This window comes from Ptychodera flava, chromosome 19 (assembly GCF_041260155.1).
Source record: "Ptychodera flava strain L36383 chromosome 19, AS_Pfla_20210202, whole genome shotgun sequence".
NCBI classification, from domain to species: Eukaryota; Metazoa; Hemichordata; class Enteropneusta; family Ptychoderidae; genus Ptychodera; species Ptychodera flava.
Genome location: NC_091946.1, coordinates 15,593,975 through 15,613,823, shown reverse-complemented (window position 1 = coordinate 15,613,823; position 19,849 = coordinate 15,593,975). Strand labels below are relative to the sequence as shown.

The window sequence follows — 19,849 nt, the reverse complement described above, 5'->3', positions numbered from 1 at the left end:
CTTTATTTGCTCATTGTTCTAATTCAAGGGTCATAGTTGGAAGATTTCAGATAGTCTGCTTTTAGTCTAAAGAGTAATGGGTTACAGAAAATTGCCAATTTCCGGCATATTGTGTTCGTCCCGTGCCCGTTATCTTCGAAATGTTCGTCCCGTGCCCGTTATCTTCGTTTTACTATCTCTGTGATAGCCTCTGCGAGAGGTTAGGTACTGTATAACATGACAGATAACAAAACCGATTTAAGGCCAATATTAATGTAACTCAACACGACAAGTTCTATAACTTATTAATACACCACACCCCATACCTAACATTACAAAAATCTATTGATAGCAAAATGTCTGACTCAACGCGCTTCGAATGTTTTTGTGGTCTCAGTCTGCCATGAAAGATTGTCAATCAGGACAGAAAATAAACGCTGCCAATCATGACTGGCTCATCTTAAACTGGTCTAGGCTTTGTGAAACGATCATGCATACAGCGCCCTGATTGGTTATCCACACTCAAAAAAGGTCGACGTGATTTATTTCATCACGCACGTAAGGCGAGAATCAAACAAAATGTGTTTATCTGACAAAAACTATATTACTAGTTGCCTAAGGAGTCTTTTGGTCAAATCACTGCACTGGGTTGCTGGAAATACATTACTACACTGCGTTTGTAGAGTTTTTCCTCTCCGGCTATTGAAGTAAAAGGCACGTTTCGCGATCCCTGGGATCGCCTTTGTTCTAGTCTGTAAGAGGATTATGGAGATGTGATGGACTTTTGTTTTTCCATTGAAATTGTAATCTGGTGGGTAAATTTTTTTATGAACAATCTGGTGCCAAAACAGGCCTTTAAGCTTAATTATACAGAAAACATGGTGAAGTATTCTTACTACGCAGACTGTTTTCCCGCGATCGAGAAAATTTAATTATGTTCATCTGGATGAAGAAATCTCACCTTGTCACATTTTTAGCACTTCACTGTTACACTGTAACAATTTGTATTTAGTTTTTTGGAAATAAAAGCAAACGTTTTGGCAGAATTATCGTCGTTGGCGTTAATCTGCTGCATAACCAAATCATGAATTTTAAAACACTTCTTCACAGTAATCGTATTATATGAAGACAGTGTACACACTGTGTACGCGATATATTGATGTAACGAAACACAATGAGAAGCCGTCTTATTACATTTAATAGGAAGAAAGTCACTTTACACCATATCTAATTCAGTAAGGCCAGCATGTATACCATACTCGGCGGCTTCTTCATACACTAACACAGGCATGAAAATAAGCGCAGAAGGCTATCCATCGTCAGCGAGAAAAAATAACGCCACTCTTTTCACCCCGCACAGACCCCGCGCTCACCTCCGACCTTTTTATGACGGCGGTCAGCGTCTATATGGACGGCAGACAGCTGTGAACACAACTTAAATCGGACAGCCTTTATGGCCAGACGAAAAGGTGGTTCCATATCCTCTGCTTTCCAGAATTTACAAATGAATGAATCTTTATTCAACCAGATATAAATACAATGTTGAACATAAACCAAAGTATAACAAACTTACAATTCGAAAAATACTGAAATATATCTGGTTTGGACCGTGGAAGTAGTCCCATTGGACTAATCGAGTCCACGGCCCAAAATTATAACAGTTATAAAATTTACAAAATAGTCACACAGTGTTTTGAGGAGAGAAAAAAAACAAAAACAAACAAACGAACAAACATTACCACATTGCTATTACCCGAGGTTTGTGGTTGCCATGGTTACTGCTGAGGAGACGGCGAGATGATTTTCAGCACGCTGCGGGGACATTGTTAGAGGTTTACCGGCGTTAAAATGAATTCTAGGGTGGAAGATAGAACATCGAAACCTTTTGAATTATCCTACTGTCAAAATTAGCTCTATAGCCTAGATGGTAGTCTACCTACAGTATTTGATCGTGAAAAGAGAAAATTTCCAATAACAATTAAAATATAAAAGATATGTAAATCAACGCTTATATTTTCATATTCCCATCCACTATTAACCGATTGTCACGTCAGAAAGATAATATCACACTGGTATTTTCTGCGTAAATGCAAGAATCCACCGAATATATGTCAAGGTCAGGAGTCAAGGTCAGGGCTCTTGACAATGAGGAAGTTTCGTGCTAAATGACATGTCCTTTTCGAATATAGGTTCAAATTCCACTGCACTGAGTTTTCTAGCGCCTCTGCTCTGACAAAAGACGGATCACTGCACATATTCACATTCTAAATGCAAGTGTATTTTCTTAATATAGGAATTGCACATGCGTAATCACCTATTTCAAAACAGTACAAGGATTTTCATAGAAAGTATCAGCTCATGAACTGAAGACCGCTAAAACCCCATGCACGGACATTCCCACTAGCTATCTTTAAACTGTGATGTGAACCAAAGCACCGTGATATTTGTATGGTCTCTTTTAACCGATGAAAAATCTAGATTTACTGAAGCGTTCTGGGTGAAGGAACAAATTGAAAGTCTGGCTATGATGAGAAATTCCAAATACAACCTTCCTACACTCATCACACGCATATGAAACAAGTCGCTAGCTGTCATCTGTCACGGACTTGGTCGAATTTTGTCAACAACTATTCTTTGATAACAGTGGAAACTATAATTTGACGTGTCTAAAGGTATGGTAATCTTATCATCGGAATTTGAACAGTGCGTACTTGTCAGCGAACATGTCATTGGCCCTTACCTTTGCGCCAGAAGGCTCATAATGCGAAACTAAACAAGTCCAACAGTCAAATTACAATGTACACAGACTTCAGTTAGCTGATCAGTACACTGTTGTTGCTGACTATATCCGTGGCAAACGGAAGATTAGTGCGTATATCAAAAGGTCATTCGACGGTCGATCATTGGGGATGTTCGGGTGGCATTGTAGGCCTGACCTTATGCCCGTATTTCAGCTAATGAGTCTATACTTTATCTATCTATCTATTTATTTATTTATTTATCTATTGGCATCACGGCATTTCTTTGACATCTGACACCGCAATTGTCGAGCATGGCTAGATGTCATGCCAAAGTTCGTGATCGCTGATCATAATGATGTTTATGGCGTAATTGGATTATCAACGTAAGATTGATGGCAACACCTGGATGACGGACATAGCGTAGTGTTAACATTCATGCCTTCTTTGTCTGATCCTTTTGGTTACGCGGAAACGTTGAAATTCGGTGGGTGTACACAATTTGTAACCTCAGCACTTCTTTAAAATAAGTCAATAAAATAATATTTTCAATAAAAAGTGCATAACTATTAATATAAACTTGCTGGAGGGCAGTAAAATTGTGAGGTCACGTTCCATGATACGTGTATGCGGCAACTATCTCGTCCACATGCACGGCATCCACGAGTCGCTCGATCGTGTATTGCGAACCCGAGTATATCAGTTAGACCAGCAAATGTTGATGGGATCGGTGACGTTCAGTACAATAGCGTGTCTCGTACACCAGTCAACAATGGTATTGTTCTGGTCCTATTCTTCATAACAGTGGCAAGTCTGTCTTCTTACATAACTTGGTACGTTATTTCAACATGCTCTACAAAGACTGTTTACTCAATGGATGTCAACGCTTTGTAAAATATTCGGAAAACTAGGATAATACATTACGCTTCCCCGGATTTCACACGACGCTAAACCCTGATAATCCGACCATCGAGCCCCGTCTCTTAGGAAACACCATAAGTTCTGCGATATTTTCCTTCTCTTTGAAGTATGCGTTGTTAGTTTGTTACCCGTTAGGGCATGTGTAAACTTTTGACGAGACTGCCGAAGAACGGGAAACGAAATGGAACCGGTGAAAACACCTTCGGCTGATTCTAGACTAGCTCATGACTAAAACGCAGACAAGCAATTTGGTTTGCTAACTTGGCATTTATTAATGTCAGCATAAATTCAGATAATGGAAGGGAAGGATACGTTTTGGGAAAATGCGAGCTCGATATTCCGAAAACGGCAGTCGAGGGACAAATTATTCATATTGTATAGGTGTGCTCATGATAGAACATAGATTTCGGCTTTTGTTGAGAATTTTTTTCAAAAACGAAGCTGACAAGTAAATCCGAAATAGAGCCTATACCCCTTACATTGCTTTGTAATGAAGTACCTTCTTTGTCGCGGAGATCTACTGTTACGATGTAAACATTGTGTAATTATATAACGTAACTAACTTGCATTTTCAAAGTTTGGTAGTTCCTAAATTTGCCCTGCGGTGTGTAGGGTCAAGTTGAAAGGTCAGACTATTGAAGACAAGACATCCTGTTGGAAACTTTAATCGATGTTTTAAATATTCACACCTCCCATGGCTGAAATTTTAATGTCTTGTCCAAAATTTTGTTCTGTGTGTGTGGTGGCGCTCAAGGCGATGCTGCTTCACCTGTCTGTTTTGTGGAGGAACTGTGATTTGTGTAATGTACAGTCTTATTGTTGATAGCTAAATTTCAAGTTAGTTCGGATTACTCTTCGTTTTTCAACATTGCATTTAATATTTTAGACAAAGCATTGTTTTCAAGGCTCACAGTACCAACATGCTGTACGGAAAAGCATCACAGCATGCGCTTGTTCTATTTTAGTAGCCTGAAAATATCAAAAGTTACTCCCATTTTTTCCTTAAAGAGAGGGGTCGTCGGAACTGCGCATGTGCGACTTTTTACAAATAATGTATTTCATGCACGGTATCTACATGTATTGTGTCAACATATTTGCAACTCCTTAATTTTAAGAAGTACATTATGACTAACATCTTTCAACTTTCACCAATCGCGAACGTAACTTACTAGATACAGTGTTTACACTGGTCGTATGGGTCCCATACGAGCTCTGATCGCAGGTCCGTCGATCCCCCTCCTTTTAAATATGAAGCATCGTGTCTCTCATAGTTTACGAGTGGAGATAATAAATAGGAATAGATTATCGAACGAGCAACAACAAATGAACAGGTGTTAAAGATAAGATAGTTTTTTACCAGTCGGCAGCAACAACATTTGCATGAAAATGTACTTGATAAAATAACAGATACGATCATGTTAGTAAAATTAATCAATCTTTACCAATCTTTTTGTTGCATGAATATCAGTATCTCCGTTAAGTCAGCAATCTTTTCTCATCGCCATTGCGATAAATGATTATATCAACGGATTATATCCGGCAACTACCGGCTCAGATTCGCCCAGCATAGAATTGTATCAAATTGCAGCACAGCTTTCACGCAAAGAGCAATTGTGTCGACATTACTGTATTTTATCGGTGAAATAGGCCTCATTAATATAGGGAAAAATACTGTTGAAAGACACGTGTAGTATGTTGATTAAGATTCACCCGTACAGCCATATACCTATCATCACACAATCATTTGATTACATAGAATTTGATATGAGGATCATGAATCTTTTTTTTCTTTTGAGTTCTACTTTCATTGTACAGGATGTCATGAACAAAGAGAGATGGGAATCGAATACGAAATTTCGCAATACACATGACTATAGAGAACCATATCGTGACAACCATAACGATTAAGATTTACATTATTCGATGGTTGAGAGGCTTCAGGCACATACGGATACAAATGAGTATATCGACAAAACGTGATTTTACTTACATCAATTCTCGTAAAATAGTATTCTATCGACATTTTTATTTACCTGTGTTTTAACTGGAAGCCTCGCACTGATCGAACGATGTCATTTTCATCAAAGTGCTCACAATAGCTGATTTTTGAAATTAAAAAAAACTTGTGCCTTCAGAATACATATCGCTATGAGTAGAGTGACATATTCTTTTGAATGTATGAAATGAACAAAAGCGTGCGCTTGCTTCTAGCCTAGTCTTCGTGAAGAGGGAAAGATCAGCGTTGCCATGGTAACATGTAGCGACCTTTTGTTGGCAAATGTGCTGTCTTTCGTTCTTTACATGTCGTGTACGTCATAACCAGTATCGATTTAAGCTGTCAAAGTAAAAGGAGAAACGAAAGCATCAGGTTTAATTTTTGAAGAGTTTAATCGGTGACAAAACGGCTGACCTTTTGTTTCTCTCAAACAAGCCGCGAGTTGGTTCTGTTTAACAAGGGAAGTTAATCTCAGTATGTTCTCATACTCTTTCAAACTAGAATGCGTTCATACAGCTTCGCATCGCGAATCTGTTTAATGTTAGAATTTCCCAGTAATTACAAACCTTACTAAAAGAGATCTTCAGGCTACAGGTATTAAAAGGTCGTCCAGCTTGTCACCTAGCGATTAGGTGTCCTACATACGGATTCCTAGCATTAGTACTTTTTCTCTTGTGTTATTAAAAACAGCATTTCGTTTCATTTATAAATCCCCCTGAAGTTCCTTATAATTTGTCGCGGAGACAAATAAATCCAACAGGGATATGCTTATGAACTCCTACATAGTTCTAAATCAAGGTTTACCTCTGAATCAACCACAAGTGTATTTGATCAATTGCAGAGATTCCCCGGATGTTGAAAATAAAAATGTACTGCGCAGTCATGTAAACTGACGACACCCGATCCGGTTTTTTAACTGATCATACTTGGTCAGCTGAATGAAAACATGCTCATCCATTGTGAAAACATGGACTCACTCAAGTGCCACTTCACTGGAAATGAAAGCGACTAGCTCACCAAACGGTGCCAGATTACACTGGAAATAATTCACCTCACTCGTTTAATGTAGAAAATCACGCGTCAGTGAGCCGAGATGTCTGTACGCTTCGTTGCATATATGCCATCATTTTTATCCATGTACCTTGCACTTCAGCTTTTGGTCTGATAGGATACAGTATGTTTCTGGCAACTTAACTACACTCTCAGTGTATCTGTTTTAGGGAAATAATCGTTGGTGACATCGACAATTCTTTGACGTTAATATGTTTATTAATAGTTTTAAAATTTGGGGGGTTTGGAAACAAATTTAGAAGTTACTGACGCGCTTGCGTCGTCAGTGCGTTACTTTGCGCATCGCAACACTGATTCAGCGTCACGGCTGATGCACTCAAGTGATTCCACGACGCATGCGTAAATCACATCGTTTATCCTCCTGGCAGACCCACTTGTAACCTCGCGTGGTTCCTTGAAAATTATGAACCATTAGTATTACCGAAATGTAATTCAAAAGTACATATACTGAGTTAGCAGACCGCGTGCAGAGAGATAATTTTAACTCAGCGGAAACTATCTAGGCCACGAAGAGTAACGCGAATTTCATATTGACACTGGAGAGCAAAACTAGTGACGTCACAAAGAAGGCCAATGTTATACAGCGTATTGAAAAGGCTCAAAAACTATTAAATTAAATCAATGCAATTGCCTGTAGCTGAATACACTTAAATCGAGATGTTGCGAGGTCACGGGGTCAAAATGGTCAGATTCCTATACAATGTATTTTCCCGTAATTTTGCTGTAATGGTGATATCGCTTCTTCTTTTGTTCATTTGGGTTTTTTTTTTCTTTTTTGCTCTGCCACTATTGGCATTCTGTGATATAGATGTTTCTCTGAAAATTCTGTACGTGGTCAAGTTATTAGACCGTCAAGTAATTGCTAAAAGACTGAAGGAGTACGGTTGCATAAGTATGGTCATTTGCATTTTTTCTATTGAGGTTACTACGAACCTTGTCTCTTTGAGAAAAGTAAGAACCCTGTCTGACCTTGGCGTGCTTGATTAATCCAATTAGCGTCATTACCAGTACACCTGATTACTCTTTACTGTCATTGTGATGGGTTTGCAATGACACTCATACAAGGCGTTGACCCCTTGAGCTGTGAAAAGGTATTGAACCTGGGCCAGAGTTGTTCAATCACGATTTTCCGCGTATGGGCACGATTGCTTTGATTTTAAGCACAGTTGCTTCGAGCTACTTGTATATAATATGTAATAAAAGCCATTTGTCTTCAAAAAGATCGGATATTCAATGCTAGAGTTATTATATGAGATATCATTCACAGAGCGATTGAACAATGGAAAGTGATAAATTCAAATGTGATTAGTTTACCAAAATCCAAAAAATTTATAATAAATTAGAATAATAAATGCGGTTTGATTTTAAGGTTCATATCTTTCATCCTCGAAAGCAAACCAAAGTGATTTTTTTCCATTATTTAAAACATAATAATCGCTAATGGCAATAGCAATGCTATATTTATTATGGTGTTAACAATAATGATAGACAGATGGGCGGGCAGGCAGGCAGCAATGAAGACAGATATATCCATAGGATGACGAACGGACAGCTACTGGTAGAAAGATGTAGATCGAAGGGTAGATAGATGTTAGATATTTCAAATTGATGTTATTTTTTCCTAAAATATCAAAATGTAGGGGATGCGGTGTTCTACAGTGTATAAATTTATTCCGTCACGATATTTAATTTTCCAGCTTATGGCTTAAAGTACGCCGACTACCGTATTGTCTCTGTATTAACGTTTCCGTTTTAACAAAAATCAATATTAAAAAAGCAGTAATCAAATTGGGCACGACATTGCGGTTTTATATTTCCTTCATGTAAATAGTGATTTAAAATAATGTCTGTATCTAATGGCGCTAAATTCCTGCTACTGGTATTGATTAGAAATATCAATAACGATATTTGCCAATTTGTGAAACCACTGAAGCTTGTGTTGACGTCACAAAGAGGAAGGTTTGAACATAGTTGGCTGAACTGTTGGTATGATCAGATTTATCGAAAGTATCGCTTCCTCTTGGCCAAGGCAGCCTGAATTTGGCGATGAGTACACCTCTTCGGGGTGAGGAAATTTTATAATACATGTATTACCGACGACACAGATTTTATTATATTTTGTAATTCATTGAAAAGACTTGACGACCTACAATCGATACAGAACGATTGCAACTAGCGCCGTGTAAACTTTAGAAATCAGATTCTTTTCACTGTGTTTCATAGCCACGGGCTATCAAGGCGAATTTAATCAAATATGGCGCCTTTTGAAATGAGATGAAATCTAAGTGTCATAGTTAGACAATGATTTTTAAAATTAGGACAGCGTTATGACAGAGAAGAGCTCAGGAAACAATAAAATTGAATTCTGTCGGCCATATAATCCTTCAGTCTTGCTTTGGTTGAATATTCCTTCATCATTTGTCTCCTTTTCCTTCACGTTTAGTATTGGATAACATAAGATAAGAATCTCCTTTCATCCCAGTGCCGTTGCCAGGCAACTACCGGCAAAACACACGTAGATAGAAAAAAAGATAATCTTTTGTATGATACTTCCTGAATTCGGGTCACACAGTATGAAGGGAATTGAATTCCGCACATTTTAAATATTTAGTGATCAATCTGAGTGTACAATTTTCATGGCGATTTCAAAAGACTTTTCTCGAGAAATTTTCATGGGAGATACATTGAATTCCTTGGAATTTAATTAAGTGCTTTTATTATCGGCTATAAAATTTAAATCTAACGGTGGAGTGTCTAGCGCACGCCTCCGCAGTCATCTTCGTGAAACCTCATCGCTCAATTTGACTTTTCACAAATAACATACCTTTCAATGGCGCCCTTTGGTAAAACCCCCATTGAATGACTCGACCTACTTACATTGAATAGGGTTGTCAGGTTAGGCTGCACAACACCAACAATGTCTTGTCACTCTACTCGGGCCATTAATGTATGCCACAAAGCATTGTGCGCGTATCTGTGTAACCTAAGCCTTCGGGCACTTATCAATGGTGTGCACCTTTCATTTTCTCTCGTAAAAGGAAATTAAAATTACCCTGAGAACATTGGACGATGAAATAGAAATTATAAAATGTGAATTTCAATTTCGAATTTTTTTTTTTGATTCCTAACGAGCTATAGGAAGAAATATTTACAAGTGTGTCACTCTGACTTCAGGTCTGAAAAATTACCAGGCGAGTTTAGAGAAACCTCTGTACGTTATAACACCACCAAACACGAACTGCCATGTTTTGTACAGGTGTTTGATAGCTCGGAATCGATCGTATCGTTCATAAGATGTTGCTGGACATCAAATTTATAGCTACTCAGTGTTTCTAGGGCAGAAAAGAAGAAGGTTTCCCTTCTTATAAAGTCTGAGCTCTTTCTTTCGTCGGTACTACACAGTCGAATCGTATGTAACTCGATGAAGTCGACGAAATAACAACTCTTGTGACGACCGATGGTTATTATCGACCACTTTCTTCACAGGAGTTATATTTATATATCTTAACATTAAATGTTGCAGGATGCAACCAAACCAAGTAGTATAGGTTAAAGACGAACATTTATGCAAGTAAAATGTTTCGGACGAACAAACAAACAAACAAACAAACAAACAAACAAACAAACAAACAAACAAACGCAAAGAATAAAAAAATAACGAAGAAATCAAAACGAAAAAACATGAAGCGAAAGACAGGACTTAAGTTTTCTCGTATTGAACTTTAATGCTGTGATAAGTGCCTAGTCATATTCCTTTATTCGACCATAGAGGTTCAAGCAAGACCTTGGATTCGACCAAACCTGAACAGCTGAAAGGAAAACATGACTGTTATGTTGCGATGTTGTTCAAGTTCATTTGTCCAGTGGTGTATGGGTGCTGTGTGCATGGTGTGTGTGTGTATGTATGTATGTGTGTGTGTGTGTACGCGCATACTTTTTGTGTTAGGATGCATGCAACCAAAGAGGGTGGGTCAGTTGGTCTACAACACTCCGAACGGAGTACTTTCATTTGGTCAGTCTGGCTTACACTTTCTCAGTGCGGTGTCCAGGTGAACAAAGGCCCGCCATTGTCATTGTTCGTTCGCTAGTGCTGCACTTCGACCGGCAACCTGTCCATTGTCTCCCAGCGTGTACAAAATCACAGTACGTCTATATTTACTTCGGAAAGTGTTTACTGTTGTTGCCATGACGACGGCTGACACACATGTACTTTCATTTCAGTCTTGAAGGGGCTCGGCATAACGCCTGCGCATTAGCGTTGGTACATACCGACGTCGCTGAGTCGATCTCGGGTTTGTTCCATTAAATGGACAACAGGTTCTCGAGTTTGTTTGGTTAATGGCGTCCATAAACAAGAAACGGGTTAACTTTCTCGAGCAGTGAAGGGGGTAGCAAATATGTTTTAGAGCAAAAGTTTGACTGTTGTCAACAGCAAAAGTTTGCCTATTGTAAAAAACAACAACATTGTTTTCCTAGATTTGCTCTTGTCATGTTCCTTCTGACATCATAACGGACCACAACTTAAAAGGTACCAGAGGTACCAAATGTTTGTATAAATTCTACGTTCTCATTCAAAAATGTAAAATATAAGCTCGGCGAAAGTTTCGCCAAATCAAATCACGCTTTATATAATTATAAGCTTATGAATCTGAAACCACTGGCGTAATCATACTAATTTGAAATATCAATTATTTGACTTTATTTTCGAAAAGATGGTGCAACCTTGGCTATATCTGGTGGTTTTGAGAAAACTCAGACAAAAATAATCGTTTGTGGCTGTAATTATCTGAACCAAACCAAACAAACAAACAAAAAGTGCTTATGCAATACGTTTAACTTTTGTTCTTTACCAGGTGAATTTTTAGCTCACGTGTGTAAACACGTGGGCTATTGTCATAGCGATGTCTGTCTGTCTGTCCGTGTGTGTGTGTGTGTGTGTGTGTGTTAGTGTGTGTGTGTGTGTGTGTGTCTGTCTGTCTGTTTACACGATAACTCAAAAACGCCTGAACGGATTCAAGTCAGATTTGGTAGACAGGTACCATATGCTACTTGCAAGAACTGATTAGATTTTGGTTAGTGTGGCTTGCATATTAATGAAGTTATGCAATATCGTTTTTTTTCGTACAATGGTTTCCCTATGGAGACGGTAATGACAGTGTGGACATATATCAAGAAATACTGCACAAAATTTCATGAAACTTTTCACAGATGACAATCTCAGAACATTATGATGATGCTGTGAGTGTCATGTCAATTACCTTCTCATTTGCATATTTAATGAACTTTTGTTATTAGTGAGATAACTCAGAAATTACTGCACCAAACTTGATGATACTTGCAACAAATATTGATCTGATATATATCTAATTATACTTAGAAGCATTGGGCAGTGTCAAGTTAATAAATAGGTCATTTGCATATTTATGAAGTTTTGTAATTAGTCATATAACTCCGATATAACTTCACCAAATGTGATGAAATCTGCTGCAGATACTGATCCGACTGATATCTAACTGTAGTGTAAAGCATTAAGTAGTGTGAAATTAATTAAGGGTTCATTTGCATATTTAATGAACTTTGTAATTAGATATATGATTCTGAAATTACGGCACCCAAGTCTTTGAAATTTGGTACAGATACTGTTTTGATAAATATCTAATTGTACTGAAGAAGCATTTGGCAGTGTCAAGTTAACAAATAGGTCATTTGCATATTTTATGAAGTTTTGTAATTAGTGATATAACTCCAAAATAACTGCACCAATGTGATGAAATCTGTTGCAGATACTGATCCGACAGATATCTAATTGTGGTGTAGAGCATTTACTTGTGTGAAGTTAATTAAGGGTTTATTTGCATATTTAATGAACTTTGTAATCAGTGAGATAACTCCGAAAGTACTGCACCAAACTTGATGATACTTGCAACAAATATTGATCTGATATATATCTAATTATACTTAGAAGCATTGGGCAGTGTCAAGTTAATAAATAGGTCATTTGCATATTTTATGAAGTTTTGTAATTAGTCATATAACTCCGATATAACTTCACCAAATGTGATGAAATCTGCTGCAGATACTGATCCGACTGATATCTAACTGTAGTGTAAAGCATTAAGTAGTGTGAAATTAATTAAGGGTTCATTTGCATATTTAATGAACTTTGTAATTAGATATATAATTCTGAAATTACGGCACCCAAGTCTTTGAACTTTGGTACAGATACTGTTTTGATAAATATCTAATTGTACTGAGAAGCATTTGGCAGTGTCAAGTTAACAAATAAGTCATTTGCATATTTTACGAAGTTTTGTAATTAGTGACATAACTCCAAAATAACTGCACCAAATGTGATGAAATCTGTTGCAGATACTGATCCGACAATTATCTAATTGTGGTGTAGAACATTTACTTGTGTGAAGTTAATTAAGGGTTTATTTGCATATTTAATGAACTTTGTAATTAGTGATATTACTCCAAAATTACAGCGTTAAATTTGATGAAACTTGCTACAGATGTTGATCTGATGGATATCTAATTGTCCCATGAAGCATTGAGCAGTGTCAAGTTAATTAACAGCTCATTTGCATATTAAATAAAGTTTTGTAATTAGTGATTAAAATCTGAGAGTACTGTGCGATGTTGAAAAAAACCTGCTTCATTTAGTGATAACATATATCTTATTGTTCTGTGAAGCGTACTACTATTAATGAACCTGTTGTAAAACACGTGAGCATATTCAGTTCATATCTGGTTCATACTTGTACTTAATAAGAAGAAAAAAGCCGCCTTATCCTGTCTTTTGAAGTACCCAATCTGTTTACATAACTTCACAGACGCAAGTATGCGAATTATTATGGACTGGCTGTACTGCAGCTGCATGCATGCTTTCTATGGAATGATTTTGAGAGAAAAAAAACTAATGTTAAAGCACTTGCTTCATCCAAATTGGGCTCTCGAGGCCTCGCATAAGGCATACAGGGCATAACTCTAGAGGGCGCATCAACTTCCGCAAGCGCAGACTACAGCGAAGCGGGACAACACAAATTTTGTTCCTACAAAGCTACTCTGCTGCAGATGGCATAACTTTGTCCGTATTTTCAATTTCAGTTGTTCTCACACCGCTCTGCACGTTCCATTTAAACAGAAAAAGGAGAAACCGAATCTACCGAATCCACAAGGTAAACTCAAGTTTGCTACGTTTGCAACCTGCAGTCGTGCTGCATGATAAACAACTCAAACGTGAACTTGTGCCCGATTTATAGCATTCATAGCCTAGATTCTATTCGTCGCTTACGGCCTCCGTGCCTCCGAAGGCCGTAGGCGACGAATAGGATCTAGGCTATAGCATTCAGTACATTTTGCATCATGGACCTAAAAATAATAGAGTCAGACTATCCCCTGGAGCGATGATCAGACCATGATTGGAGGGATAGTTTTGTTTACAAAGACCATGGATGTAAAAAATAGATGTGCGATAATAGCTTAGTCTATTAAACTCTTGTACTCGTTCCACGTTTATGAGCCAGTAAAGTTTACTAAAGCTTGAGGTTTTACCTAGTGTTGTGTCGGACGGCAAACAACCCACAACCCTTGGCAAAACCTCGAGCTACGCAGCTAAAATTTGCAAGTATCATGGCCCACAATCACTGACTTTCATTTGTGGGCTCTTTTCTTTACTCCTGTAGTTGCAACATTTCAAGTATGCATTCAGAACAGATACAAAGCACAGAAAAAATACCGAAAGGCGAAAGACCATAGCGAGTGAGTATTTATTTCCAAGACACATATCAACTATCCACAGAATTTGAAAAAGATATCATCCATCATTGTACTGGTACATATTAAGTAGCAAACTACATTTTTGTGTGAATTCATATGTCTGCCAGCAAATTTAGCAACTTTGATGTCATTTTTGGCAGAATGTTACAACAGATACATGTAATGTGTGATATCCATGTTTTCTGTCAAAATTTATCTGAAGAAGTTCACATTTACAATTAATCTGTGATCAACAAAATACAGATTAATTTTTCGACAAATAGCAAGTTCAATTTCTTATTTGTATACATTTTCCCTTTATTTATAATTATACAGTGCTGTTCACGGTTACAGGTTTGTTACTCAACATATATACCTGTACGCGTGCAACATCGGACACTACAGCTTGAAATGCAGACAAATTTTATCAATGTTACATAGATGGCTTTTTTGAAGCTTTCTTTCATGCGTAATTTTCAAAAGCGTACTCTAAAAATGCAGGCAAATATTTATTTTTGCATATCAATAAGAGAATAAAGATGTCAACTGTGAACAGTCCTATTAAGTATATACTCACTGTCTGTTTGTTCTTCTCCATCATTCTGCCTCATTTTTCCGTGCTTTCTACTCTTGCAGAGAGCTTAGAAGGTAATTTTTTGACCTTATCAGGGGAGTGCAAATCCAGTGGTCAAAGGTTCTAGACCATGACGACTTTTGCTCAGACAAGTGAATTACCATTGCATTGGTTGAATTTACCATTGGATAAAAATCATATGATTAAATGTATGTGAGACTAACAAACTAGATTACTGGACAATTGGACGGATTTTGACATTGTCGAGGGACCGTGCTGCATGGATTTGCTCATCCTATATGTTCAGATTCATTTATTCTCATCTCCCGATCATTTTCCTGTATGATTCTATCTAGTCTTCCACTACTTTCATTCCTCTACCTACATGTACACCTTCCAGCCCATCTCAATATACTGTTATTCCATCTTGCTGTGATGTACACAGTTGGTTTTGTTCTAGAATTGTTCATAATTTTCCTCTGTAAGACAGAAAAAGTGCCTTATCATTGCTTCTGAAATCTGAGTTTTTTTCATAGACAAACAAATAGAAAGGAACAAAGAAACAAAAAAGAACAAAGAGAAAGATAGAACTTAAGTTTTCTTGTATTGACACAACTGACAGCACTGTAAATTTAAGGTCCAAGTAACTTTTAGTAAATGATACTGCATGTTCCCTGTATGTTTTAGAGTTAGACTCGAACTAATGACTTTAAGTTTGAACAGTAACCCGTAAGTGTTGAATAATTTTGTTATGTTATAATGAATAAGTACAACTGCCGTTGTTATCAGTGCCTTTGTAATGTTTTCTGTGCTGATATTAAGGAATCACTGTTGTTGCCCTTGTGAAGATGTGCTTTGAAACATCTACGACATTTGGCATTCTGCAAATTTGTATTTACATTACATTACAATAATAAAAACTTCAATCAATTCAATACATACATGATGTTAACTTAGACCCAAGATCTGATGACCATAGCTTTTGTCCTCCACTGTTCAAACAAAACTATGAAAAGCAGAGCTAGTCTCAGATAATCATTTGATGAACAGATATTTACCTAGGGCCAGGCAACTTTGAAGAGCCTAGCTACCACACTGTGCAGAAAGTGTTCCCTAAAAATACGTATCATTTATTATTGAATATGAAATCAAACATAAACTTCCATGATAAAAGACCACATTTATCAGTCATTCAGAAATCGTGTGTAATATTTCAGTAAATATTTGTAAGTTTATTGAAATTTTATCAACATTAATCATGATTATTTTACTTATGATGTAGTTTTAATCACAACACTGTATCAAATTTTTCTTCCATCTTTATTACAACTGAACTTGTATAGTTTTATAGACATAACATGTGTATTTAAATTTAGAAAGTTTTTTATAGAATATTTTTGGTTTCTGGATAATTGTAAGATCAGGTGCTCTTAAAGTAATATTTATATTTATTTCTTTGGTCAGTTCTTAATACTATACATGTATTTACGTCAAACACTCGTTTAGTTTTAGTTGAAAGGACATTTTCTTTTAAAGTATCAGATTCCATAATAATCTATAAATCATACTTCTAGTTTTAAAATGTAAATGGTAATGTTCTTGGTTTTTTGTTTCAGTGGAGACCCAAATAATTTAACAAAGAAAAACAGAGCATCACAACTCAAGGTAAACAAAATTTAAATTTAAATTTTCAATACCCCTCAGTCAAACAGGACAGAAATCAGTGTTTTTCAGCACAAATTTTTAACTGTGTCTAGAGGGAAAAATCGGGCATTTCATCTGATTTGTTATTTCTTTCTCAGAAAAAATGTAATGTCCAACATTGCAGAAGGAATAATACTAACAAGTTGATAAACATTTCAACACATGTTGATGAGTGTAGCTGGGTATAGCTTGAGAAGAAATTCATAGTATATCGATTATTTGAGAGAGAAACAAAAGCTTTGAGCTCACATCAATGTGAATATGTTAGTTTCTACTGTCTTGATTTATTAAGAGTCCTTGTAAAAACTTTTAAAGTGATGAATTCAAAGGTTGACAGGATAGTGAAGATGTTAATGATGGTGATGATGAAAATGTTGAAATAATGATGATAGTGATAGTTGCTGTTGTGATGATGGTGACTATCATGGAGATGATGATGATGATGATTGTAGTTGTTGTGATGATAATGATGATATCGATGATGTTGATGCTTCTGCTGCTGCTGATGATATTGATGATGGTGATGATGATGATGATATTGCTTTTACTTGGTTAGATTGCATCAGATGCTGAACAGAATGACAATGAACAAGAGCAGAGAAGGCAGCATGGCAAACCAGTCAAGTATGGACAGGTTATACAGGTAAGGCTTCCCTTACCCTCCCTGTCAAAGAAAAACAAATTTCAAACATGCCTCTCTGAACAAAGACTGGAATAATAAGCTGTGTGTCAGCTTCATTGTCACAGATAAGCTGAATTCAAACTCAAATATTATCGCTCCTGATATTGACAGTTGTGCTGGTATGCTCTTTACTGTCAGGAACAAACATACATGTATTGTTTAGTCCTTGATATTTAACTTCATCATGGTATACAGTGTTTCCATTAACGCAAACTCCTGCGTATTTTACGCAAAAAAGTGTTCTGAAATACGCCCAAAAAATCATAACTGCGTAAACTAATACGCATTGAGAAATGCCGCCCCATGACAAGACGTACTTGGCCCGCACTACATTGCCTGAACGTGGTTCAATGCAGGACAAAAATAGAACATATGCACCTGCTTGCAAGTGACATTTATCATGATATTGCAACATTTTAGACTTTAGCAGACGTACCGCAGCACTTTATGCAACATTGTATTTCATCATCACAAAACGTCATGTCAATCAGTTCTGTACAGACAATGGCACTACAGATGCAAAAAATTCGAGAATCGATCGAGTCTACGTTGTTGGTAACACAATACAGTTAATGGTCATTACGTCGCATGTTATTTGGAAAGTGTTTACGGGTGACCATTTAGACTCTGTCGGGTTGCATTCTTGAGAGGTCCCGCTGGACTTTGAACAGTATCTGCTTTTTGTTGGCCCTTTGAAAACACTAATTTCGTAGTCAGAAGGTATTTTCTTTGAACATGAACTCATTGGGCTGCTCAACGATCATATACGGGACATGCATCACGGCATGGCAAGCGTTCAGCTACACCTTGAAGCCCCCAGGTTGTTGTTGTTTGTTAATAGAGCTTGCGCATTACAGGAAACCCCCAAGTTCTACAGAAAAGACTGCCCAACTCACTTCAGATACTGATTCCTACCGTATGCATTTTGAATACATTTTACGCAAATAAAAACTCAGTTGCGTAAAAGTTGGTATACATGTAGCTTAAAATAGAGACTATCCCAGAAAATACCAAATGATGTGAGAAGATTAATAGCAGCAGACACAGTAAAATATTCCAGCATCACTTCAATGTATGACAGTTCGTTACTTTTGCTACTGTGTTGCCCACCATCTGTTTAAAACAGGTGGACTTTTACAAAACTTGTTGTTGAACAGGTGATTGGTACTTAAAGGGTTTTGTTTTAATTTCAGCTCAAACACCAATTCACTGGAAAATACATCCACGTCAGTACAACCAATACTTCAGCAACAGAGTACAGTAATATGCTGGTATGTGTAACAGTTTAAGATCATGTGACAAACAAGTGACACACTTGAGAGAAATGTAGAATTAAAAAACCATGTGGCCAACATGTGACTCCCTCAATCCTCTTGTGACTTAAATGATGTGTTATAAAATTAGCTAGCAGTCAAATAATCTTTACTTTGCAAATTATGGATTTTATCATTATTATATTTCATATTTATGAATCAGTAAGAATTATCTCAACAGTAAAAGTATTGGTTTTGTTATGTATTGAAAGTTGGTTTTTCACGTGACTTCAGTATGTGAAATAGAATTTTTATATCATTTTCAGGTTGAAGTACTGGAATTCAATGCTAAAAACGCCCAGTTTAAGATTATGCCAAGGTACAAAGTCAAGTCAGAAGGTGACACAGTAAGTTATGGACTTTTATCTTGTCAAACTTTTTGTGCAGATATTACTCTATAATTACAATGTGTATAAAATATTTCAAAATAAATGTTATGCGAGTGGATTCCATAGGAAATGTTTTAAACATAACTACTTTTGCAAGTACATGTACTTAGTAGTCCTGTTGCAGTTGAAATGCGCTTATCTTACAAAATCTTGTGATGTCAGATCCCGAAAGCATTGTTTGCTGATCAGAGAAAGTTCCAACTCTTTCTCAGCATAAAGTGATCCACATAAAATTCACTAATATAACTCTGTTATGTAGTGATCATAGATATCTATATTCAAAATAGCTATTTAATGGCCTGTTTGAAAATACAAAGCAAGGTGCTAGAAGGTATTTTGGGTTAACTTTCACCCCTTATTCTTATCACCTGAAGCTCACCACCAAAATATATCTGGATAAATAAAAAGATTTAAAGACTTAAATTATAGTTATATTAGCTATGATACATGGGATTATTTGCTCTGTAAAATTTGCACAATTTTGTCTTCTTAGGTTCAAGTAGATGATCAGATAGTCTTAGAAAGTTTCAAATCACCGGGTCAATACCTACATGTCAGTAAAGCTAAGTTTAATGATATGTCCGTCAATTCATCATGGTATGTATCACACCGTTTTCTTGAAGTTCTCTTCATGTTGCTGTAACATTTGATATTCATCCTCAAATGTCTTCTCACATTCTAGCGAAAGTGACAGTTGACAGAATGTTGGAATTGGCCATGT

General features: G+C 36.8%; 1 protein-coding gene across 1 annotated transcript in view; it reads left to right on the top strand.

Annotated features, from left to right (window-relative positions):
• LOC139118054 (inositol 1,4,5-trisphosphate-gated calcium channel ITPR3-like) overlaps positions 1 to 19,849 on the top strand; it is a 132,424-nt gene that overhangs the window by 3,724 nt on the left and 108,851 nt on the right. Inside the window, 7 exon segments of the mRNA XM_070681349.1 lie at positions 13,816 to 13,886; positions 14,394 to 14,469; positions 16,657 to 16,705; positions 17,301 to 17,387; positions 18,620 to 18,697; positions 19,006 to 19,086; positions 19,622 to 19,725. Coding sequence (XP_070537450.1) covers positions 13,816 to 13,886; positions 14,394 to 14,469; positions 16,657 to 16,705; positions 17,301 to 17,387; positions 18,620 to 18,697; positions 19,006 to 19,086; positions 19,622 to 19,725 — 546 coding nt within the window.